The sequence below is a fragment of the Trachurus trachurus genome (genome assembly GCF_905171665.1).
Source record: "Trachurus trachurus genome assembly, chromosome: 3".
Classification (NCBI taxonomy): domain Eukaryota; kingdom Metazoa; phylum Chordata; class Actinopteri; order Carangiformes; family Carangidae; genus Trachurus; species Trachurus trachurus.
This window is the reverse complement of record NC_139893.1, coordinates 22930123-22956879: the sequence shown is the minus strand read 5'-3', so window position 1 is coordinate 22956879 and position 26757 is coordinate 22930123. Positions and strand designations below refer to the sequence as shown.

Genomic DNA, 26757 nt, shown 5'->3' with positions numbered 1-26757 from the left:
CCGTGCCTCATGGTGGCAATGATCCAGATGCCTTTAGTGATCCACTAAATCCGACTTTGACATTTGAGATGATAAGGAGACACACACTCTCAGATGCCCCAGCAGACACTTTAAGATAGTCTTAAGTTCCCAGACATGATGTAGTGGTTTAAACCAGCATCTGTGGAGCCACTTATAGCCCTTTGGGTCTCAAACCAAATCCCTTCAGACCTTTCGTTCTTGGGTCTACTCTGTGTCCCTTTCTGTCAACTGTCCACTGTCCTTTCTCTAAAGAAAACAAACAGCTTTTTTTTTACAGGGCTTGGAACTGTAAAGCTACCTGAGTATGAAACCTATAAGACACAGGAATGATCACATGATTGGTTACAGCTGTCCTCAAAAAACAACAAAACACTCCCTTTTCCTTTTTGCTTGTAAGGTCAAGATGAGTTCACACACGAATCAGGGAACGGCTATACAGTAGATAGAACAACCAACCCCTGATGCTGAGTAATCGAAGACTTCCCAATATTGATAATAATTGCTGAGTCAGCTGCACCACTTGCACATACCTACACCTGCAGGTCATGGTTTCAGATTGACGGTTTGAATGTCCTGCATTGCATTTATTTTCATGTTATTAATTTTCACATGACATGAATTTTAACTCTTGAAAGCAGAGTTAGGTATTTGGATGACACATAAGTGCCTCTCTGATACACATATTAGCAGATTATGATCCCAGGTTATATATCAGTACCTCCTTGAGATGAGATTGTAATTAAAATGTCACTTGATACTTTGGTGCTTTATTGTAGCAAGGGCAGTGCAGTGAAGAACTTGATGAATGGCAAATAGTACAATACTTTTTCCTGTGAACAAATGAATGAATTAACTTTATCATATAGCATCATTCATGCAGACAATGCAGCTCAAAGTGCTTCATGAAATCACCGATGGATAACTCATTCTCCACCTGTCATTTTGCCTGATAATTGCTAGCTCTGCGACACATAAGGTCACCCTCCTATAATTAGACCAAATGGCATAATTGTCAAACGTCAACTGCAAAAACAGGCAGGTTGACAGGTTTAGGGAAAGCTTGTCCTGTGCTGAACAAGCCAAACATTGCGTTTTGCTATTGGAATTTTTAAAATGTCCGTTTACTGGAGCGCAGAAAACGAACAACCGTCCAACTGAACAGGAATTGAGCGTGTGACCTCTTAAGTGGTCACCAGTTGTTAAAGTAGCGTTTCAGGCCTTTGGTGAAAATAGACTTGCAAATGTGTGTTTAAAGCGTCTAATAACTACAAGTGTCTGGGAATGCAGAGGACATGTGGTGCACAGACAGTCAGCTGGCTGCCGTGTCGGCCTGTCAGTCCGTCCTTTTCACGCCATCATCTGTGTAATCTAATGAGGAGCAGGGATGAGATGATGGATACCAGAGAAGTGATGTCATCATCCTGACATGACACTGGTATGATTTTTTTATTGTGAATCCTGGACCATACAAAGGTCCAGAGGGTGCTGATGTGGACCAACATCCATCAGTTCAACCAGTCATGGTTTGACTGATGCAGGGCACATTTAAGTATTTAAAATCATAAAAGCTTCTTTTTGTTACGGCAATCCTTTGTTTTTGTAATTCATATTAATGTATTAACAATGGATCACACAAACCTTTATAATATGAAGCTTTGTCTCAGCTCTGTGGAGGTTTTCCTGTGTCCTTTAGCTCATTGTTCCAGTGTTACAGCCTATAACTGATCTGACTTTCATCAAGCTCATTTCCTGTCCTAGCAGGCAAAAAGAAACTCCAAAAACCCCACTGTGTAATAGGCAAAGTTTGTGACTAGCTGGTAAACAAAGTGGAGCATTTAGCAGCTCAAGAGGCATATATCTCCCCCAGCTAAGAGAAGAGTGAATATTGGATCAGTGGCCAAAGACATGACTCAATGATAGCTATTGTTGCCCCATCTGCATGTCTGAGTGTTTGCTAAAAAGATCTCCTTATCAAATTAAGTTAGTAGTGTGTTAAATGTGGGGATTTAGACACTGCATCAACTATATAATCTGTATCAGGGGAAATCTGTGACAAGAACAGCTCCTTGCCTCATCTTGATAGAGCATGGGTCCGAGTAATAAAATGATAGAAACCTTTTATCACCAGCCCATGAGCAGGATATTGATGTTAGGATGTGCAATGCTATGCTATGATATAAAGTGATAAGCTCCTTTATATAAAGAGGATGAGCAGCGTTTTACTAAAACGTAAACTCCTCATGTATTAAAAATGTTAATTATGTTAATGTTAATTAAAAATTCTAAACATCTACATGTCACAATTTTCAGTTTCATATTGTTTTCTTTCTGTGTATGGTTTGGCATTGTTGTTTATAACTGATTATATAGCACATGTACACACAATTATAAGTGACAGGTTGTTCCCTCCTTAACGCAGCATTTTCTCTACCAATACTGCCTTTCTGTTGTGCTGTAGCTATTTGTGAAAGCAATAATAATATGATCCTCCATGGACAGGGGTGTTTGTGCTAATGAATCTCATTTGATGGCTATATCTCTGTGATTAACAGCCAAATCTTTGCCTTTTATTTCCCACCCTGCACCACTTTAAAGACCCAACCAAACCCAAAGTTGTTTCAGGGCCCCTATAAAAACTGTCTGCGTGCGCTGGTCTGCTGTGTTTAATAGGCTGATGTGAATGTAGATGAGTATGACTGGGATGTAGAGCTGCATCTTTCCAGAGGAAAACTCGAGATGTCTAATGTCTGGACCACTCTGCTTCAAAGCTCATAAAGTCAAACATACTGTCAGAGCAGAGTAGTCTACAGTCCGTGTACTGTAGGCAGCTGTTACGCTACTGTACATGCGAACTCTGAATGGAAGAGGCAATTATTGTTGTGATTTATACAGTAGAGCACAGAAAATCACATTGCCCAGAGAATAATTAGAGGAGTGGTTCAGTGTCTCAGTTAAGAGCATATGACCGTTTGACCCTACTCAGACTCGTACTAATTATATGTCGCACCTCCTGTAGGTCAAACTATCCTTATTACTGTGTTGGCACAGTTATAGAAAGGCGTTTTGCTCTCAAAGCAAATTAGGTAAGAAGTATTAGTTTGTAGTGAAGAATAGGTTGTACTGTAGATACATTTTTAACTACCATTGACTGCCTTAATAGATAAAGGTCATTGCTAAAGTCAGCATAACTAACATACAAATGCTAATAATAATAACTTAGTAAAATGACAAAAAATAACCTTGTATGTTAGCATGCTAACATTTGATAATTAGCGCTAATCACAAAATACAAATGGTAATTCCTTTTGCAAGTTATTTGGTCAGAAACCAAAGGACTGGATAAATTAAAATGTTGACCTGATGATGGTGCTATAGAAAGTCAGTGAAGCAGACAAGTTACCACAGTGTATCCTGAGGGGAACACAAATGTGTGCACCAAATTTCATGGCAATCAATCCAATAGGTTGTGGAGACATTTTGCTCCAAATCGTAACATGTAAATGTTACCAGGTGGTGGTGAACAGTTTTAGCTGCTGGTGACACTGAATGAACAAAACAACAAAGGCCCTGAATGATGGTAACCAGCTCCACTGTAAAATAGATAGGGGTGTTTCCGCATGGACTACAGTATGTGACAGACTGACAAAAAGACTTGTGGTTGAAAATTAAACAACTACAAGGGCACTCAGAGAGAACAGACTTATGCCATGTACTGTAGGTAAATGTCAAACACCATAAACCAGACCTCAGAGAAAAAAATCTAATTCGTAGTAAACAACACATATCTGCCCCAAAATGTTGGTCGATGCCCCATCTCTCCACCAAGTTCATTGCAATCAGTTCAGTTGTTTTTGTGTAATCCTGCTCACAAACAAAACAGACACCGGTATTCACAGAGGTTATTACAGTGCTTTATTTTCTACATTACTGGCTCTATGTTTTCAGCCCATGAATGTTCTTAATGGATTCTCCAGAGATACACTCAGATAATGAAATGCTCGATAAACATGTGAAGTAAACCAGCAGTCGGTTGGTTCGCTTGCAAAGTTGCTGGAAACATTTTTTCAAATAAAACAGAAAATGTGTGATGAACCAAACAATGGCTATGCTTTTGTAAAGTTTTTTTTTTTTTGTGCAAGTAAAGCCATTAAAGTTCTACGTTAAAGCCATTTAACTACAGAATAAAATCTTGTTTACACATCCACACTGATTTAAGAATGAACACACAGAGATTATCTGAACTGTATTTACACAGCTGCTGGAATGTAAATATGGCCTTGGCACCAGAGACGTATCCGTATTTCTGGAATCTCCTGAGAATCAGATCTGGTTTCTAGTCTCCTTAGTGGTTAGTTGTCCTTCCTGCTCTTTAACCACATATTGAATAGGGACCAACCAGAACCATACACATCCTGTCTGCAATACCTCAATTTTTGACAGGGACAAATGTTGTTATAGAGAAGTAATCAATTATTGCTGTATTACGTGTTCAAGCTGGTTTGTGTCAGCTGGGGTCATTTTACATTTGTAATAAAACAAACCTCTTTGTGAAAATAGACTACTCTGATATGGACAATGTCAGAATAAATGAGATTCCCATCAGAAGGAGTTTATTAAAAGATTCAAATATATTTGTAAATCATTTTAAACATAGAACGGCTGATGATTTATGAAGTGTGAAACTGCTTCTGATGGATCTCTGTTCTCAGTAGCCAGCTTACTGCTCTATGTGGCTTTATAATGAATGCGGTTGTAATTCCCCCTTTTAAAAAAAAAACATTTCTTCTCTAAACTCGCCTTCCCCCCTTGTGCTTATTTCACCCACAGGCCCTAAACAAGAAGGAGCACCGAGGCTGTGACAGCCCAGATGGTGACGCCTCCTACATCCTCACCCCCAATACTGAAGAGAAATACAAGAAGATTAATGAGGAATTTGACAACATGATGAAGAGCCATAAAATTGTAAGCTGCATTTATGTTTCTTGTTCTTAACCTTTGTTTGTTCTTGCTGTTAAACTGACAGATCATATAGCCTTGCTCATTAATACCTTAAGGAATGTAACATTCAGTGATTGCACGCCCACACTTTCTCTGCAGGGACTTGAACTTTCCCATCCTATATATCCACTTAACTTTCTTTTTTTTTTGCATTTTACCCCGAGACTCTGATGTTTTGGGGGGATTTGTTAGAAGTTTCCTTCCATCTTTTTCTTTAACTAGGAATATGTTGGGCAAAAAGCCATTTGTGTCATTCAGTCATAAATCATGTATTTGACCCCTATGTTCTGAGCAGAGATGATGCACCCACCCACACAAACACACATAGGATGAAGATAAAATGTCAAATGAACATGTGTGTTCCTGATTAGCAGTTAAAGAATTAGTCGAGCTCATATTTACATGCCCTTCTCTGTCACTGTCTCTCTAGTCCACAAACCTTCCACAGCAGAACTTCATGCATGTGGTACCAGGCAGCATGCCATACAGCCCTGTTGCAGGAGGAGGTGTGACTTCCCAGGCTCTCGCCTCAGCCACAGCAGCTCTGGCTGACAGCGGGATCCTCTCGTCACATCACTCACACCTCCACAGAAACTCTCCACAAAGACCTCCCAGCACTGGAAACACAGGTGTGTACATACAGTATGGTTGTGTGTCATGTTCCTACTGTAACAACAACCTATTTGCATTGCTGTTTGAAAACAAAACTCACTGTCAAACTGAGCTGATGACATTCAGGTATAGCACGTACAACATGTGTGTTCATTTAAAGGTTGCCTTTTTGTTTGGATGGAACTTTTAGTCATGGGAGCACCATCAAGCAGAGGAGGGGGAGAAAAACACATTCACACGTACAATGGACAGGAACAATATCCCCACCAGGCCTAGAGCTACACTCAGAGTTCATTCCTGACCAAATTGGACAAAAGTGTGCAGTTTGCCTGTATTTACTGAATATGAAAAGAATATAAAAATAATCATGATCAGGAAACAGAGGCTGGCAAAAAAAAGTATGGGATACAAACTGAAGAAGAAATCAACTATCACTGACACTGTGTGTGTCTTCATGTCCAGGTGGTCTGCAGGGCAGTTCTGATCTGGCTCTGCAAAATGGATCTGGACCAGCTGGTATGTGTTGTACTTTTTGTGTGCTTCTCACAAACACACTCCAACTTATAGAGGACACAAACACCAACAAATCGATGTTTGATTGTAACTGTGATAAGAGGATTTTGTCTGAGCTGACTCCACCAATATTACAATCACCAATCACATCAGGTCCTCTCAGCCTCTTTAAAAGTTGAATGATATGGTGAATCAGAGGCCTCTCCTCTCCTCTCCTCTCCTCTCCTCTCCTCTCCTCTCCTCTCCTCTCCTCTCCTCTCCTCTCCTCTCCTCTCCTCTCTTCTTCCTCAGGCTGATGCAGACAGTCAGGATGTAGGCTGACAGTCTCTTAAACATACTGTCAGCCTACATACATCACACCATTTCACTACAAACTCCACAATGCCCCAGTTCCCTGAACTACACACATGCTGTACCCAGCAGCTTCCCTGATAGGGCTTTACCTGCTGTAACCTCTCTCCCTCTCTCCCTCCCTGCCAGTCTGCAGTTATGCTCAGTGTCCAATAAATCAGTCCAGTTACTGTGAGGAAATCTGCTTTTCCATAACCATGTGTAACCAAGCACTGTGCCTGAGTACGGGTACATAAATGTTTCACATTCATATTGTTATAGTCTTAGATTTCAAATTGCATTTTATTAAAATTGAGCTATGAGCTTTAAAGACATCCAGTGGTGGGATTTTTATGAACTCACTGAGAAGAAAATATTGTACCAAAATATTTATAAGCCTTTGATTGTACTCCAGCTACATGAAAAGAACTGGCACATTTATTACCACTACTACAAATAATGATGATATTAGAATTGTTCCCAAAGAAAATACATTTTGTCCATAGTACTTGTATAAGAGTGTTTTTTTATGAGAGAGTGTCTAATACATCTCCTGAAAAAAAAAAAAAAACACAAATATTAGCAGAAAGTTTCCTGTTCCATCATTCATCTCATGACTCCTTAGACTGGGTTCTGTATTGACAATAGATATCTCATCTAAATGAGTCAAGGGCACTACTTCCCATCAGAGCATTTGAGCAGGTTCAGTTCAACATCCAGTGAAGGCATCTGTGCTATTCACAGAATCTGGATGCACCTCGGTGTCATTTCTGCTGGTTTATCAACTGGTTTCTGTCTTTTGATGTTGGATCTTCAGCCCTCACTGCTGTCTGTCCTCCTTACAGAATATCCTCCCTGTCATCTCCGTCCCAAAACACTAAAGTCTCATCTGTGCACAGCCATTATGTAATGTCAAGAGCAAGAAAGATCAATTATTCATTGTTATCTTTTGTATAATATATAGCTGTACTTTCGTCATTCTCCACTCAGAGCCTGTTGGTGGACAATTATGTTTTTAAAACACTTTCCCAATCTTCATATATGTCGATACTTGGAGCAGAAAAGAACAGACTAAAAGAGGGGCTGCAAATATCCCTTGCAAAAATATTTATTCACATGGAGCTACATTGCACAGATCAAACATATGACTCTCTGTCTGTGTAGATAAGAAATGAAATGGTCATCCTGTCGGTCAGTTCTCCTGTGATTTTCTTACCCTCAGTCCCAACATGTTGTTGTATTTTTCTATTTCTCTGCTTAGTGAATGGTTTTGTGGGCTCACCTGGTGGAAGCAGTTTGGGGAAGATCATACCACCCAAATCTCCTCCTCCTCCTCTTCCACCTTCTGGGAACAACCTGGTTGCAGCGAGCCGCAAGACGGACCTTCGAGTGGTGATTCCTCAGTCCAAAGGAATGATGCAAACACTTGTAAGTATGCATTTCCTTTGTATGTTTAGGGGCTCAACAAACATTCTCACAAATGCTTATAATGAAGAGAAATATTCTACATTCTTTTAAATACTTAAAGCTGCAGAAATGGATCTGTTGCCACTAATGAGCAGAAAATTATCCAAACAAGCTGACATGTTCACAGCTTCTAAGTACAGTGGATTAAGTGTTGTACTTCTCAGCTGCTCATGGACACACACAGGCCTAAAGGCTTTTAGTGCCTGAGTCTGAGTTTTATTAAGAACCAGAACAGTACACAGTGTCCTCCAAGCCGGAGGGATCTTGGACGCAGACAAGAACAAGGTAAATAGATGATGCACACGATGACAGAGTTAGTCAGCAACTTTTCAGAACAATTGGTTTGACACCATCTGGACCAGATGGTTGCTGGATCTGAAAGTGAAATCATTGTTCTTTTAAAGAGAGAAGGATCTCTCTGTTCTGGACTGAAAAACAATCTGCAAAATGCCATAAACAGTAATCTTCTGCATGAGTTCTTGTTTATATTTAGAGTTTCTCATCCAAATGTACTGTGTGCATACTTAAAGGAGCTATCTGTAATGTTAATGCTACATGCTGCAACTCTTGTTAACATTAACAGAACATTATACAATAAACCTGGCCCTCACATCCCAGGTACGACCACTGAAGACCCTTTGCAGACCCTAGCAGACTGTTGTGTACTCACACTTGTAATGAATGCAACACTAGCTTACTGTAATGTAGCTATTTGCAAATTTTGAGCTCAGACTCTTGCAAGGATCTGTCTCCACTGGTGCAAAGGAACAATCTCCTTTTGCTTCACCTTTATTCTTCTATTGAAGTAATCAAGCTAACAGACCAGCCAATATGGAAACTTCTCATCACGTTTTAATCACAAACTGTTATTGTTATCTTGCAAAATCAGTGTTGGGTGGTGCTCTTGGCAAAACCAGTACCATAAACTAATAGCTGTGAGTGCTATGTGGTGACAACAAACTCACAAACAGCTCATTCAGTGCTTAAGGTTTAGGCCTTCAGACAGCTCCTCTTTATAGCTAAGCCAGTTTTTGCGTGTTATAAAAAAACATTCACAGTTTTTTATCAAAACACATGAAATGTATAATTTCTTTTGTCCATCTATGATTCTATCCCTACTAAAAAGGCATTTTGTTCTATGTCTCTTGTGCCTTATAGGCACAAATTCAGCATGAAACAGCATTTTTAATCATATAAATCAACATCAACATGTACAATAACACATAAGTAAAACAATACAGCTTGGGATACAGGTAATGTACAGTAAAAACATGCAATAAAACAATAAAACAAAAGTGAAGGCATATAAAACCTACTAAACTAAAATGCCAAGGAAAATAGATGAGTTTTTAATACAGACAAGATCACAAGAGTGCTTTAAGTATTTCCACACAAACACCCCGAGTGATTTTTGCCTCTATCATAAAGAACATGATAGAGTAGCGTGATGCATCAGTGTTACAGAAATAGCCTGTCATTTCCTTAAAAAAAAAAGTTTTGGAAGATAACATGCTGCAAACACAAGACTGATGATATTTCAAGTAGCCTGCCAGCTCATCCACTTTGTTGGAAGCAAAGCACATTCTCTGTGAAAGCCTAAGTCAGATTTAGACACAATGCCAATGGAACATAAATGCAGAAATGATGCAGTTATTTTCTGCTTGCATCTCAAATTGTGGTAAAATACACCCTCAAAAGTGAGTACACAGTATATCAGAAGTTGTGGTGATTAGCTGTATTCAAGTTCACGTTTTGGTGAACTGACTCTCTGCCTCTGAAAAGTGTAGACGGAGTCTTCAGATCTCCTTGATCCTGTTTCTTCAGATTGTACATTCAGCAGCTGTGCTGGCTTACTGAAGTTATTGATTTGCCCTTAACTCCCTTACTGTTGCCCTTCCCTCCCACACTGTGCTCAAACATGATGTAACGATTAGCAAACAATGGAAACAGAGACTTTTTTTTTCTTTTTTATGGTGACCAGGCGGCTCTATTACTTTGCTGGCTGTGGAATCAAGGGGATTTTTACATTTAGCAGTGACCCATCAGTGAAAGAAGAGGAGAGGAGTTTGTCACAAGATTGATGTAAAAGTTTGACCTTTTGGTACATGAAGTGCTTGAATAGAAAATGTTTACCCAGATATAAAAGATTTAAGAGGTTTCTGTGATTTAAAAAAGGGGATTTGTGGCTTTGGATTTTTATTGAAAGCTTTTCATGTGTTACTATTAAAATGTTCATTTAGGTATTGTCTATATTGTCACTAAGATACTTGACTAAATTTAAGTTGCAGAAACTATAGCTCAACAGCCTTTCAATTCTGGACAAATTAGTCCAGGTTCAAGAACATTTTTGTCACAGGTCATCATTTCTCAGGATTCTGTTATCGGTGATCGCTTGCATGAGAATGAAAAAATGCTGCTTCTGGCTGAACCATGTCGAAACTTGCAGAGGAGGATGGGACCTGCTATGTTCACAACGTATATTTGTTCTGCTTGTCATTCACGGCAGTAAAAGATGCTGAGTTGTGGTCAGACTGACACTACTTTGATCATGTGCTCATTTTGAAACTGCCCTTCACTTCCTCCTGAATGACAACGTCGGCATGCAAGTGTGAAAAATACGCAGAGCACATTGTGTATGTTTTGCAAAAATGGGCAGGGTTCATTCTTTTGGATTACGTTTTTTTTTGTGGTAATCAATATCATTTAGTCATATCCATAACGGACTGAGCAGCTCCACCTACTTTCAAGGCTGCATTGTTGCCAGTTAGTTTGGGCTTGAATACTCTAGAGCAAGGTAACAAGGTTACCACACTGACACAAGGGAACATGGTGCAATACTCCAGGGAATCACACAGGTTTAACTTTGATAATATGCTAGTTTGAGACATGTACAAGTTGATTAACCCAACATTTGTGTGCATGCATGTGTGGGTTGAGCAGTGAATGATCTCATTCTGAGTGATGTCATTACTGACATTATCAGGCTGGAACGCCAACAGCCCAGAGAGCAGTTACACAAAACTTACACTAACTGTACGTCCAGTCAAAGAAGCACCAGAAAGAGTAGCAAACTGCCCTAGTTTCTAGCTTCGTTTGAGACGGAGACTGATTAAGATTTAACTGTTACAGTAAGATGATAAATTGCTGAAGCATTCTAGCAGGAGGCCTAACTATGAGTCTGTAATGGGACGCCTAAATGTTTCAAAATAGCAAAAACCTGAATCAAATACTTTGGACAAAGACATTTTGTTGTTAAGAACTGTCTTACAAACTGGTGCTAATGTATATAAGCAGGTATTTGTTCTCTAAAGGAATTAATAGGTTTTAGGAATTTAACTAAAGTCACAAAATTTGCACACTCAAGCTCACTCAAGAAAAGTGAGATGCTGAACCTCAGCAAATTTAGGGTCACTCTCTGAAAGCTGCAGGCATCCTGGGAAACTTAGAACAAGAGAATTTCAAGTTAGATTTTCTTCCTTGAAAGGAAAAAGGATGTCGCTTGAACAGGAAGCTGGGAAAGTGAATTTACACTGACATCATGTGGTTGAACTGGGGTATCACAATCTAAGAGCAGCTTTGGGTAAACACACTGTACTGTGTGTGGACAGTCCAAACACAGAGAAGCAATACACAGAGGGAATACAGTATTTAAGGACAGAGAAGTTAAATGAATAATCATAATGTATAATCCTGTTTATGTTTTCTTTTACCAGAGCAACCAGAGACTCAACAGCAGTCAGTCCAGCCAGGCTCTGTCCACCCCAGTGGTCTCCATTACCACACCCAGTCTGCCTCACCAAAGTCTGGTCTACTCCAGCATGGGCTCTGCCTACAACAACGGTACCTGAGCATTAATACCCTTGCATTGCATTGCTGTCATTGGTAAAAGTGAAATTGTTTCAACTCATCACAGAAGCAGGAATCTGCCATCATACCAACTTTGTGTGCCATTGTTTTACAGTATGTGTCACCCTCTCTCTTTGTCAGATTACTCCCTGAACACTGCAGACCTGACAGGCTTCAGCTCCCCTGCAGGCCCCTCTCTGGGCTCCATGGCAGCGTGGCAGCAACACCAGCTGGGCCCTCTGGGGTTAGTACCAACCTAACAACGATGACTCACTGTTGGCTGACATAATTTCAGTTTGTTGACTTGGTTTATTTACCCTAAGTTAAAATCATTGATCTGCAAAACAAGGAGACAAAAGCCTCTGGGATTTTTGTTTGATCTGTTGTCTGAGAGGCGACTTAAAGCAGATATCAGTGGAATGTTTTTGTTAATATAAGTCCTAAATAGTCCTATTTTCCGTCAGCAATCACTTACATGAAGTATTTCAGCCTAAACACGAGTCTCTCCGTCACTCTGCTCTGCTGTAACCCGAGGAGAAAATTTTCCTTGTGGGATACAAGTGTTATCCAATGAGGAGAGAGAACGGCATGAAGGGCTGTGTGTGCAGCCAAGGGATGCGCGTGAATGTGGTGACGTAGCACGAGGACCAATTGATGCCTGACAAGGGCGGGGGCTGCTAACTCATGGTGCGTTCAAAGAAACTCGTACTTTGTGTTTTTCCTTCCTGTGAAGTCATACCAGTTCGATCTGGTACGAGTTCACGGGTCGGAAGTTACGAGTGGCCGTTATAGGGAACTTTCACAGACAACAGGATGGTAAAAACACGAGCTACGGGTTACCTGGAACGCTACCAAGTCGTAGTTGTGACTTGAAGCTGTAACTTACGGTTTCAAAAGCCTGCCTTGAACGCAGCATTAGCCGAAACGGCCGTGAAGCTGATATCTGCTTTAATGAAGAGAAAGGCTAAGTAACAAACTGAACATATCAAGGGACTAATATCTGATTGACCACTAAGTGAATATCTACACTGACCTGTACATTAATTAAAATGATAAAATGATAAAAAGTAACATGGGTTGACTTGACATGACTATGTAACCTCGCTGAAGAGACACAACACAAAAGTTGAATGATAATGGTGAATGCAAAAACATAATGTAGTAGTAGACCAAAAAGAGAGGAGTTATAAAATCAGTACTCTGTTATTCCCATCTTATTTCTTGACCATGGGTTCAGCTTTTTATATGCAAGGTATGAAGATTGTGTTGCCTTTTTTTTGTGTGTTTCACTTTAAAGTCTGGAAATGTTACATGAAATGAGTGCATTACTAGCAGAGTGTTCTTTAAGTCTGAAAAGCTAATGCACTGAAAGCAAAACAACCCCTCTTTTTACTGTTCTAAAGGACATTAAATCAAATAATGTAGTTAATGCATTAATGTCAAATAAACATTTTATTGTTATAGTATGAGGTGGAGCTATTTTTAAATAATTAAAGAACAGGATATTGAATTCATATTCTATGAAAGAACTTTATTTTGTACCAAAAATAATGTAATATCCAAGTAAAATAAAACTAAAATGTGTCTTTAAATATAGTTTATGAGTAAATGTCCTAACATTCCACCACAAGGTACATTTCAGTATTATTGGTTACTCTCCACTAGGTGGCGTCTTCAGCCCACAGTCACTGTCTTACACAATCCTCTTCCTCTCTTCCCTCTGTCTGTAGACCTGGGAGCTCCAACCTCTCCATCAACACCAACCACAACATCAACATCAAAGCTGAGCCTATCTCCCCGCCCCGTGACCACCTCACCCAGTCAGGGTACATGACCCTCCCTCATCCTCACTCCTCTTCCACCAGAGTCGAGATGGGGAGGTCTCCTGCAGACAGCGTCAGCTCTTCCTGCAGCTCCCATGAGGGCGGCAGCAGCGACCGGGAGGAGCAGCAGCGGCTGGACTTACACTTGCTCCCCCTGAGTCGGTCAGAGGGCAGAGAGAGTCCGACGGTCAAACGAATGCGAATGGACAGCTGGGTGACATAGAGCCTGCAGTCACATGACGACACAGCACCAGGGCAAACACAGGAAGGACACTGTTATGCAAATGAAATGTGGATGGATTTTATAGATGTGTTCTGTTATTTTTAATTAAGTTATCTCTTTGTTTCTTTTTTTTTTTTTAAAACATCTCATCAGCTTTTCAGAAAGTGGCACTTCCAAAACATATACATAAGATCTAGTGCTTTTAAAATATATATAATTTTAAGTATCACAGACTGAAAATGTGGGTCCAATTGCAGTACAGTCTGTCATTTTCTAATCCAGCGGGACACAGTACTGCAGACAGAAGAATGGAAAAAGGTGAGTTGAGCCGTGTCTGTTAGTCTTGATCTGGTTGGTAAAACATCGACGTGATTGCATGTATGTCTCCCACTGGGTGTCACCCAATTCATTTCTGATATTCTCAGGGTTTGAAACATTGAGTCCAGCATGAAGGCAATACTCCCTCCACACCATCATCCCCGAAACTCCTCTTTACAGAAACACTTATTTATATCAGCCAAAGCAGTATGCTGTTTTTTTATGTTGTTTGTGAGTGTTTTTATATTGTGCACAGAATAAGACAAAATTTCATTCAGATTTAAAACTGAAAGCCATGAACACTTGTTCTGTATGCACTATCTTTATTGATTTGTATATACTGTAGTATCTTTATCACTTTTTGGTGTAATTATTTACTGTATTGTTAATCAGACTGTTGTATCTGACTGGGTGAAAACACCTGCACCAGATTCTAGGAAAGTATATTTTTGTGGATCATTGCCATATTTGCAAGGCATTGTCCTTTCTTCTCTCATCAATTGTTTGTTGGATAAATCTGTTTCGTGAAAATTGCCTTGCTGCACTCTCTTGAAACTACAGTACATCTCCAAAATATAGTTAAAAATGTACTCTAGTTCAGAGTACAAGAAATTTAGATTCCTAAGACATTTGTTTTACTAAAGGAAGATAAGACCATGGTGATGAAAAGACAAGTAATAACCTCAGGAGTCTTACAGTAAATAAGCACTGATAAAGGTGGTGAACTGGAATATCTAAATGGACACACTATTAGTATGACAGGACAGTGAATTGAATCAAGAGGTTTCATAAATGACAGTATTGAAAGATAGACTTTCCTCTTTAGATTCTTATTAATTATGCAGCACCACAATTAAGGTTTAACATGCATGTGACTGAGTAGCAAATGGTTAAAGCTGAACAAATGAAACACGTGGGTTTAGTGCATGTGGTAGCACGTGGTGAAGTGTGCAGAAGCTGCAAGATCAACCACAGTAGTTCCACTGAACAATAGCGTGGAGGGGAAGCCTATCAGTCATGAGTGTGAATGGAAAGAGAGACAGAGTGGTTTTGTAACACATAGCCTACCTGGTGTAGCTTTTACAGCAGTGGTCCTCAACCTTTTCTGGGCACTGGACCCCTACATATTTTTAAGCAACCCTGAGGACCCCTCTTGGAAAGCTTGGGGGAGGGGGAGCTCATAATTTAAAAACAACACAGCGAGTGTTACGTTTGTTGTAATGGTGTAATGTGGCGTCTTATTAAAATATGACCAATTTCCCATTAAAACATAGGGGGTGCCTTAGCTTAGCTTCTGCAGTTTAGGCCAGTATGATGGTCACTATTTTAGAAAAATGATAAATGTCTGTAAAGGTCACAAGATAAAATGATATTTTATTGTTTTAAGCACCCCTTGCAATTGCACCAAGTACCACTAGGGGTCCAAGTACCCCTGATTAAAAATGCTGTTTTACAGGATGCTGGAAACATGTTTGTTGGTTCAGAAACAATGGAGAAGATCATCATCAGAATACTCCAAATGCATTACTGCATGTTACTAAAAATCAGCCTTAAGGGGCGTCTTGTTTCTGCAGGTGCCAGGTGCAGAGGGGACTCTAATTGGATGTGGTTATACAGTGCAAATCACAACTGTAAAGGAAGTGGCAGTGCTTGGGCTGTGGGAAAGAAAGAGCACAACAAGGAAAGGACAAAATGCTCAACAGCAGTTTCAGTTTTATGTCAGAGTGAACATACCAAAGGTTGTTGAGCACCATTATGTACTGGACTGGAACCACACAAGCAGGAACCGTTTAATGAGGATGTACTGGTTTAGACAGATAACAAGAGCGCTGTACAGTATGGCCTGACTGACTGTGAGGTAGGCAGGTGAGAACTGGAACAAGAACTGAGTTACTATAATCCATCAGGCAGCTACTGAGATGGGGGAAGTTGAGTGTTCAGTACAGAGGGTTGTTTGTTGTGAAGGATGTTGTGTGCAACACCTGGTTGTTGGCATGAGCACTGACATTAACTGCTGTGTAAATGCTGATCTGGAAAGATGGTATATGTGAGCATAGGAGGAAAAAAGCATATCAATCACTTTCACTGACAGCAGCGAAATAGAAAGAAACCTCATGACAAAATCATTAATATGAGCATTATTTTGCTAATTATTACATTGGTCCTATTTTTTTCAAATGAGAAGTTCCTGATCAAGAACATGTCCATGAATTGAAACCTTGTACTTTTATGAACAGTGCCTGTAGTAGGAAAGAGAGGAGCAACAGAATTACACTTGTTCAGATAGATAGAAAAGCACATAGACCCAGACCTCGTACTCACTACTCTGTGGGAGAGAAATGGAGGGTGAATGGATTAAATGTACCAAGGTTAATGACAATGATGAGAGCAAACATCTGTTTGAGAACAAGATTAGTTTTATGTGAGCCACGAAAGACTGTTCTGGAGAAAGACCTATCAAATAAAGAGACCCTCCCTTTGGCTTTATCATGAACACATCCGTAGCTAGGAGTAGGCTAATAAACTTATGTGGAAATATTGGGAACAGATTTGCATGATCACACAACTGAGTCATTATAAAAGAAAAAGGTGTGGAGCACTATGCACTGTGTCTGTGATAGAAACAGGCCACTACTGTACCTTCAATGGGATAACACTGAATGTTTAGTCCACATTAAAAAAAAAAAATCAAATTTGAGAAAGGCTGAACTACAGTGTTGCCACCACATTAAAGTGAGGCAGGGTGGGAAAATATTTATCTGGATTATTTTTTAGGGCAAATTGAAGATTGGTTAAACAGTTATTTTAAATATTTGCTAAAGTTGCCAGTATTAACCTGGATTAAATATACACTAGATTGTCATCATAATAGTTGTGTTGTGAATTTCCAGGCTATAGAATGTGCACATAGTCCTTTCCTTTTCCTTTCCAAGCCTGTTCTAAATGTTACAATATTCTCATACTTGTGCCTTGAGATCTTTTCAACAAATGTGGTGATTTTTACAGGAGGAATGAACATGTTTTTTCGTTCAGAAAAAAAAAACAGCTTAGAAGATCATCGCCAGAAAATGTCAAAAGCATCACTACATTTTAATAACAGCAGCCTTCAAAGTAGGCTAGGGCATCTTGAATCTGCAGGTGCCAGGTGCAGAGGTGGTAAATCACAGGAAATGAAGTGGCTGTGCTTGGGTTATTTCAGATTGACCGTAGCCTACGTCAGATCATACTAAAGGTTGTTGAGCATAATTATGAACCGGAAAACACAAGCAGTAGCCTACCCATAGTGATTTAATGAGGCTGGCTGTGCTGGCTGAGACGGATAACGACAGCCTAGGACAGTAGGCTATGGCATGTCTGACCTATACGTGCGTAAAAAAAAGCGGAAAAGCTTTTATTTTGAAAATCTTAATCTGGAGGAGGCGCTGTTGTCTCCAGCTCGACGCTGGATGCCACGGAGAGAGGAGGAAGCCGGTTCAGAGCCGCACAGCGCGGTCGATATGTTGAGGTGGTGCGGTTCTTCTTCATAACGACAATGTGAGGTGAACGAGAAACACTCGTCGGAGCTTCCTAACAGCGGAGAAAAGGTAAAACAACCACTAGTTAATTTGTTGCGTCTTTTTCTTCTGGTCGGGAAGTAGAAAGCTACTAAGTTAAGTCCTACCTGTTGGGGTGTCCGAGGTGGGGCCAGACAGGTGAGTCACCCTCCTTCCCTCCTTGCTGGCCCTGGTAGGTTTCCTAATGGCGAACCTGTGAGCAGACAACGTGGTTCAGGTTGAACACTGAACTTGTTATCAGACTTGTTGTTGCTTCTCCTCTGCTGAGGCTGAGCTCAAAGTGACACTGGGATCAAATCTGACAGGTTTACACTTAGTTTTTCACTCTTGGCCTAATTCACTAACTAATTTAAAACGTCGTCATGCTGGGAAAGAGTCGGTCGTCAATTCTGTATTGATAACAAACAAATACAAGCACATTTAGATAAAAAACAAACAAAACAACGGTGGAGTAGTTTAATGCAGCTGTGTGGTGGTCAGTGTGTGTGCATGGCGAATCAAACAGCAGCTCCGTTCGACCCATCCAAGTTTTGATGCATTATTATACAGTCGTGCTTAGACAAAATGATACACACATTAACAGCTAATGGAGCTCAGTGCAGCTGCACTGCAGTAGGATCTAGATAAGAGATAAGTTGCAATCTTTGACCATTTGTTGCAGCTTGAAAAGGGATTTCCCCGTAGAAATTACAGCGTTTAGGTATTACCGGTTTGCTAGAGGTCATGTTTAATATTGGCACTGCATACAGAAGATGGAGTGGCATTATAAAACAGGAAAAACAAACAAACAGAAGCTCTAACTTCCTGCAGATTGTTTATGTATTTTTTTTCATTGCTTGAATGTTTCTGTGCGTGTTCCCCTGGCAGCAGTGTCTTGCAGCATATCAAAGAGGGACCGCAATGTGAAATAGTTTCAGGAAATAGCTCTGTGTCCTGTTCTGACAAGACAGCCCTCAGTCTTGCTCAACCCAGCCCACAGAACACAAGAAACTAAACATAAAAGGCTCATTGCAACCCTCAACAGTATTATAGGTTAGCTGTCTAATAAAACATAATCTTTTTTTATGAGAACAAAATATATAGGCTACATTAGAAATCTTGTATTAAAAGTACATTTTCTGAAGATTGACATGGTATCTACTTTCAGATTGAGAATCCACGCAGAGAGACTTTCAAACCTGGACCTGTCTGATTATGATGGATCAGTTTTGGGCAGAATAAGTCACTGCTCTCTCATCATCTGTACATTTTGTAGGATCCAGTCAGCAGGAGTGCTTTCATGTTTAACAACGGATTAACCCAGTATGATTTCAAAACGCTATCATCTGTTACTTGTGTACTTAGCAGGCATTTTGTAAAATCTGTGTCTTTTTTGTTTTTTGGTTATTGTTTTTTTAATGGCGGTGACCTCATTTGGGAGTGAGACTAGAAATGCGGTGTGTACAGGAGTGCAAGGTTTTCTCACAGCAAATGGTAGGCTTACATGTATCATCTTGCTGCAGCACCTGTTATAACAATGACAGAGGCTCAGATTGAGTTTACGCTCAAGTTACTTAAAAATAACCTAAAAACCTATTTGTTAACTCTATGTGGTGTGTACTTCAGACCATCCCATTCTTACCTGTAACACAATGTGGCCTCATTATGTTGCAAAGGCTCTTCTTTTGTAAATTTTATGCAAAGTTTAAATAAATAAATAAACCATGCATGGACAGAACATTCACTGGCCAGTTATAAAAACATTTATTTACATGAACTATACACATGTTCCCAGCAGTGATTAGAGCACAGTGGTGAATGTATACCACCCATCAGTCGTGTTTGTGTTACACTGTGACCTTTGGCCTGTGCACTAGTTACTTAATTGATTATCATGATGTAGTAGCCAAATCATGTTTTTGTTTACCATGTCACTTAATGTTGCTTTTTAGAGTTAGAGGTCAAACAAATGACCAAAATGTGTTGCAGCTAAGTGAGGTTGTTCAGATGGTTTCTGGACATGGTTGTCTGCAGTGAGGATGAATAATCAGCATCTCCTTGAACCATGCGTGCTACAGCCTTCACAGCTTCATTTCAAGGACTGGCCTTTCTACAACAAGGCAGCACAAACTCATGGAGGATAGTAGATGTGTTTTCTGAAAGTTTATTATCTTAAACCTTCACTAAGCTGTAAACACGACTCAGACACTCACCATCTTATAAATTTGATGAGCAAATTCAGCATTTACACCCCCACAGACACAGTGCAGGGTTAGTTTTCATTCTGTGTTTTGAGGGTGAATATCTGGCTTTTTAACCGTTCCACTGCTGTTTGGTGCTCAATCGAACACAGTTGGATTTTAGAGCTTCTTTTCTGTCATCTGCTGCTGATAAATGAGACTGAATCCAGTCAAGTTGACATAAACCAAATCAATGAGCTTAACAAGTACACTGAAACAGTCCACTGTGATGAGGGTAATTTATAGGGACAACTTTACACATTTGATCCATATAAAAACATCATGGCCTATAAACAAAACAACAAAATCATGTCATGATGTTATTATTTTTCTACATGGTGGCTTCGATTATTATTTCTGATAATTTTTAACCTCTGTCTGTTGTAGATTATAGCAGGTCATAAAAAATTAAGTATACTATTAAATATAATACATATACAACAATTACATTTACATTAGTCACTTGTCAGTTTAATAACGACTCTGCTGTCAGTCCACTGTGTGGCCTATTAGTGGCATCACTCTCTCTCTCACTCTCACTCTCTCACTGTTTCAGTGATCCACCATCTAATCCTTATATTTGGGTCAGGCCAGAGAATTGTGAATCTAGGCTACAGATAGAGAGGCATTCGTTTGCCCGTTTTACCAAACTATAAATGTAAAAAATAAATGGAGGTCAACTAATTCCTGGAAAAGCTACACTTCAGCTCTACACTAATACAATAATAATAGAATGAAAAGACATGTCATAAAACTAAAATACCACTTGTTACTGATGGGTATATGAGATTAGGTGTCCGGCTTTAGATGCTTGTGCTCTTATTTTCAAACCCAGTGTTGAGTTTCACTCCTCAACATCTGTCATTATCTTTGCCAGCTTTGTAAACACTGAAACCCTATCACGTCCCTTCATCTGTTGGTTCTCTACTTCCCCTTACCACATGATAACATGGCAGGTCAATGCAGTGAAGTAGGAAATGTGCAGCCGTGAAGGGGCTTCATGATTCAGGTTTTGTGAGTTTATAATTGCACACAGAGAGGATAGTTTGAGGTATTAATGAGGCATTATGGTATGCACAACCGGGTTTGTCAGCCAATTCGCACCATTACAATTGCTTGAGTTGTTTCGCTTTTGCTGACTTTGTAATTAGTGAACTGAGAACGAATGATAGATGACTCAGCCAATTACTCTACACACATTCACAAAGGCTTCCAGAGTAAGTCATTAAGAAAACTGTGACAGCTAAAATGAGATTAGACCTCAAGTCATGCTACTGTATGCTGTGCTGATGATGACATTAGGAATAAACAAGCTTCACCATATTGTACCACTTTGGATCCTATTGTAAATTGCTCATATCATGGTCTTCTTGGACAACTCTCCCCAAAGGCCACTGGGTATAGGTGAAAGCCCCCAAAAAACATGTAAGTGGACTAATTATTTTGTAGTTCATATTGTTTGTGTAGCACCTTTAGTCCTAACTTTGAAATTTAAGGGATACTCACATGGCTCTAGGTCCGGTAGGAGTTTCACCAGGAGGTAACTCACAAAAAGGAGTGGGTGTTGGTATTTGAACAGGTGATATTTTAATATCAATGCAAAACAAATAATAAACATCAACAGCTTGACTTTGCACTTGTTTCCAAAATGAAAAAATAAGGTGTCATAAAATGAAAAACACAAAACAAAACATTTGCAAATTTCCCATGTGAAAAAGAGCATTCACCAATGTCACCTGATTGCACACCTTCCCTTTCATAGTGCCCTGCATTTATAAGACATGCAATGATTGTAGTGGCAACAACATCATTGTTGTCTGCTGCAAAACATGTGAGTGTGTGTACATTGTATGTCTCTATAAGTCGACCCTGTGATAGACGGGCGACCGGTCCAGGGTGTACACCACCCGCCTCCAATGTCAGCTGGGATGTTTTACCCTATTCTTTTTAAGCGTCTGCCTCTGAGCTGTGATATACATTTTCTGTAGTTCACTGATATTGAATGTTAGCTAAACTGATTGTGATAACATTGGTCGATGAGTGTATGTCTCAGAATGATTTAAGGAGCTTTTTTTCTTGACAAGAGTCCTGTCAGAAGATTAAAACCACCCTCATGTCACATGTCATAGCTGGGTAGACACAGGATATGCAATCTGCCGACCCACACGCTCTTATTAACATGTTATCTTGTGTTTGTTTAGTACTTACTGGCACAGAGGTGCTGTTAAATGCATTTCCCTTAAAGAGAAGCTCTACAGTATGCTGAGCCAAGCTACCTTAGCTGCAGCATTACATTTAACAGACATAATTCAATCGTCCTGAAATAGTTGTAGTTGTAGTTGTGTCAGCACTAGTCAAAATCAAAATTTTTATTCTATTTTCAGCAGAGTTTTTGTTGTTTTCTTGTTTTTGTATAGTATATAACCCTGCTCCTGTTCTGTACTGTAGCTCCCAGTGATGTCCAGATATTAGACACAGATTGAACCTCCCTCCCATCATGGACTCCAAGAAGACGGGTGTGCTGCACCATCTCCGCCAAAAGATGCTGCCACACCTGCGGCGGGGCAAGACGAGCCTGAGCAAGCCCGTCTCCCGCTTTGAACACATGATGGACAATCGGATGAGCTCCTCCGTTCCTGACATGAGAGACATGAGGCAGGAGTACGCCCGTATCTCTGCCAGTAGGCCGCTTCAACAGCACAACACTCCCAGCTACAGCAACCCGTCCACGCCACATGTCAAGTCGTCTAGAGGCAGGGAAGGAGGTGGGAGTGGCCTGAATTTGGGAGTGGTCGATGGAGGAGCTGGGAGGAGTGAACACAGAATGAGCGTGCCTACAGACGCCACAGACTGGGCTTCCTCCCAGGAGTCGTTCAGCAGTCTCTGTGACGTGGAGAGGAGCGCTCTGGAGACAAACTACAGACCTGCCAGGGGCATGGAGGCGGAGGAGCTGGGCCTGCCCGAGATGATGACCGTCTACAGCCCCGACTCTCCCCCTGTGGAGGGCTCACAGTCCAGCTCACAGGTACAGACACTTCACCTGAGAAGTTACATCAAAATCAATATAGAAAACTGACTAATTACTATATAAACAATGGTCTTCAGGCAATGAATATTTCATTTTCATGGGTACTAGTGGCACATTTGTAGAAGCGTTAAGCAAGTATGGCAATAGAGAAAGCTTGTAGAGACATGCATATTGTTTTCCTTCCCTGTGAGGCACAGGTAAGAAGATAAAGTACTTGTGACGATGTGGCAGGTATGCTGTAAATTGGTGGGTGTGAAGTGTCAGCTGTGTTTGCATAGGACATGTGAAGTTTAACTTGGAGGAGCTGGATACAGTTTGAAGCTCAGTGTTTTCATAGTGCCACGGGACGAGTGTCATCGTGACAAGGATGTGGATTTGCACATGAGTGAAATCTGGCACAGTCTGAAAATACTAGTTACATGTTATGATTATTTTTTAGAGCATTTCTAAATATATCAAGGTAGGGTTAAATGTGGATGAATGGGAATATTTTAACTTTACTTAAAATATTGTAGTGAGATTAATCCAACCTTACAAAGTGACCCCCCCCCCCCCCCCCCAAAAAAAAAACAAAAAAACATTTTGAGTGCATATTGAATATTGAAGTTTTTCTTGTAAATGTAGGATCTCTGAAATTCTCGTTTTTTTCTTTAAATATTAATCCCTCTCCTGGCACTGTAATGTTTTTTATTTTAGCAGCAGTGGCGTAGTATGCCAAGAGATCCTGTTCAACAATATTTAGAGCAAATATTTGATTAGTGATGTATCACTGGACCATAACCTTGTCTGTCATGAGGTATAACATAATTTGCAATCTACTCATTTATATCATTATATCAAGCTACTTTTTCATAGATAAGGATTTGTTTATTGATCCATGATCTCTGAAAACAAAAATGATTAAATTAGTGATTTGCATTTTCAGTTTCAGCTTTTTTATTTCTAAAGTAGTAAGAGATGTTTTGATGCTAAATATTTCTACTCATCACATACTCTGTGGGCATGCAGTACATAGGACTACTGTACTGTAATGCAGTTTACAGGTGAAGAATGAAATCCAGGTTAATTTCCGTGGTTACCTGTTGATAGATCATCCTACTGTTCACCAGTGTTCCCTTAACGCCTAACATGCTGATGATAAGTTCATTAGAAAATACTGAAGTCATGCATTGAATTTCACTTCTTCATATCTATCATCTTTCATATTGGCTGATTTACAATGGCAGGTTTTTGCTGTCTCAGACAGTGATGATGCAATGTCACTAGTCTGCGGTGTTTTCATGTTACCCTTGCCTCAGCTCACTTGCTTGGAATCAAGGTGGAGGTAAAGAAACCAAAAAACACAAAGTCCCAGGTTTTATGGCAGTCCGTCATATGCAAATCAAAAAAAGGCAACTAACAGTTGAGTTGAGGTGACCCAGTACCATGCAGTAGCTGTAGTTGTTATGATAAATGCCACACAATCTTGTCTGGGGCCCAGTCTAACTGTATGACACTTGTCAAAGCTCATAATTCAGTAAATGCCTTGTTCAGTAGTTGACGCTATGAACAAAGGACATTTGTTCTGAGTTATCTTCACCTACATTGTTTTGCAGCCAGAGCAATTTTTTTTTTTTGCTTTAAATGAAAACTGCTGAAGATGAGTTGTCATGTGTCTTCACTGTTACGATCTGTGCAGAATTTGTCTGACTTTGGAAATGAATTATTTATTCAGAGTCATAAATGTAAGAATAAATTGTATTTTTGGATTGTTTTGTCTATACAGTGTATTTGGAGGTTGTGTGGCTAGAATGCAGTCAGACAGGTTAAATGCAGCCAGTCTCACTGGTCACGCATAAATGTGATTTAATGACTCATATCCCTGATGTCCTCATTGTGGTAACACTGAAACAGTAACATGAGAAAAAGCTCCCGCACACTGTCATCACTTGCAGAGGTTTTATTGAACAACGTTTCGGTCCTGAGACCTTCGTCAGATTCTAAAGGTGTGTGTGAGGGAGGAGGCGGTATAAATAACCTCAGCACCAATCAGCGTCCTCACGTGACAACACCCCAGAGAAAAAAAGTTACACACAGTGTTAACAAAATATACACATAGTATCAAAATACACATTACATTAAAGAATCTCATACATAGGAAAATCGTCCGTGCCGGTGTGCACAAGTTTCAGCCTAACACTGAAACAGTAAAATCTAAAAACCCCTTTAAAACAGTTAAAGCAGATATCAGTGGAATGTTTTTGTTAATATAAGTCCTAAATAGTCCTATTTTCCGTCAGCAATCACTTACATGAAGTATTTCAGCCTAAACACGAGTCTCTCCGTCACTCTGCTCTGCTGTAACCCGAGGAGAAAATTTTCCTTGTGGGATACAAGTGTTATCCAATGAGGAGAGAGAACGGCATGAAGGGCTGTGTGTGCAGCCAAGGGATGCGCGTGAATGTGGTGACGTAGCACGAGGACCAATTGATGCCTGACAAGGGCGGGGGCTGCTAACTCATGGTGCGTTCAAAGAAACTCGTACTTTGTGTTTTTCCTTCCTGTGAAGTCATACCAGTTCGATCTGGTACGAGTTCACGGGTCGGAAGTTACGAGTGGCCGTTATAGGGAACTTTCACAGACAACAGGATGGTAAAAACACGAGCTACGGGTTACCTGGAACGCTACCAAGTCGTAGTTGTGACTTGAAGCTGTAACTTACGGTTTCAAAAGCCTGCCTTGAACGCAGCATTAGCCGAAACGGCCGTGAAGCTGATATCTGCTTTAACTTAACATTGAATGGACCAATCACTCATTCAGGGGAACAGTTCAACATCTGCTCAGTGGGTTGAGTTTCAGGGAAATATCAATCAGGGAACTAGCATTTGGAGCTTGCAGTATTGGCCTTTTACCCTAGTTAATGTGTTGAAGAATGTGTTGGTGCACAAGTTCCGCACAAATCTTAACATTGTGGCAGCATCTCGTTCAAATGGGATGGGGATTCTTGAGGCCAGAAAAACAAGGGCACCATCTGAAATTCACCCTGGCAACCTCACAGCAGGCACTGTCTTTTTGCCAAAGGTTATCATTTACATATTCAGGTCAATCTGGCATCCTGTTTAATCTGGCAGCACTGGCAATAATATTTCAGTGGCAACAAATACTAAGATAGGCACATAGCCTTTCATTTTTGCCCTGAGGCCACAGAGTAGATAAATCTGGCAACGCTCTTAACCCAAGGCCTTGAAAATGATTTTAAACCACATCTGGCCCTTGAAGCAGTCTGTGTGAATTTCAAAAACACAGATGACAACAAGAAAATCAACATTCTTGTCTTCATTCCTACAACACTGACGTTCCCAAAACAAAGGTTTTGGAGGCTTTCAGTAAAAGTAGAAGCAATTGTAGTGCAATGTAGAAAAAATAATCCATTACAAGTATGCAAGAATGATTAAAATAAAAATGTTAAAAATTGAGGTTGTTTGCAAAGGGCTGTGGGTGATGCCACATCACAAGACAAACAAAACAAAATCTACCTCCAGTCTAACCCAACAAATCCTCACTGAGTCACTGACTAAAACAAATGCAACACACTGCCAGGCTGCACTAATCTAACGTGTCAAAATAAGAGTGCACCCATCTAAGCCACCACCCACTACTACTGTTGAGTATACAAATAAAGCCGCCACTGTGCGGTGCCAAGACGGATGTAAGAAAATAAAAAATAATCTGAACCTAATTAGTACATCCCACAAACTATGAACTAGTGCTCAGTTGAGTTAACACCGATGCTTATCACACATACCACACAGGCTAACATAGTAAC

The 26757-nt window shown here is 40.1% G+C and overlaps 2 protein-coding genes across 2 annotated transcripts in view; both read left to right on the top strand.

The window, feature by feature from the left end:
• Positions 1-14442, top strand: part of LOC311005372 (myocyte-specific enhancer factor 2A-like) — a 42967-nt gene extending 28525 nt beyond the window's left edge. Inside the window, exons 4-10 of the mRNA XM_083997758.1 lie at positions 4849-4983; positions 5450-5648; positions 6094-6147; positions 7736-7902; positions 11655-11781; positions 11929-12031; positions 13518-14442. Coding sequence (XP_083853884.1) covers positions 4849-4983; positions 5450-5648; positions 6094-6147; positions 7736-7902; positions 11655-11781; positions 11929-12031; positions 13518-13833 — 1101 coding nt within the window. The 3' untranslated portion in view covers positions 13834-14442. The remainder of the gene's footprint in view (positions 1-4848; positions 4984-5449; positions 5649-6093; positions 6148-7735; positions 7903-11654; positions 11782-11928; positions 12032-13517) is intronic.
• A 3176-nt stretch (positions 14443-17618) lies between these two features.
• Positions 17619-26757, top strand: part of mctp2b (multiple C2 domains, transmembrane 2b) — a 35549-nt gene continuing 26410 nt past the window's right edge. Inside the window, exons 1-2 of the mRNA XM_083995493.1 lie at positions 17619-17735; positions 22373-22949. Coding sequence (XP_083851619.1) covers positions 22422-22949 — 528 coding nt within the window. The 5' untranslated portion in view covers positions 17619-17735; positions 22373-22421. The remainder of the gene's footprint in view (positions 17736-22372; positions 22950-26757) is intronic.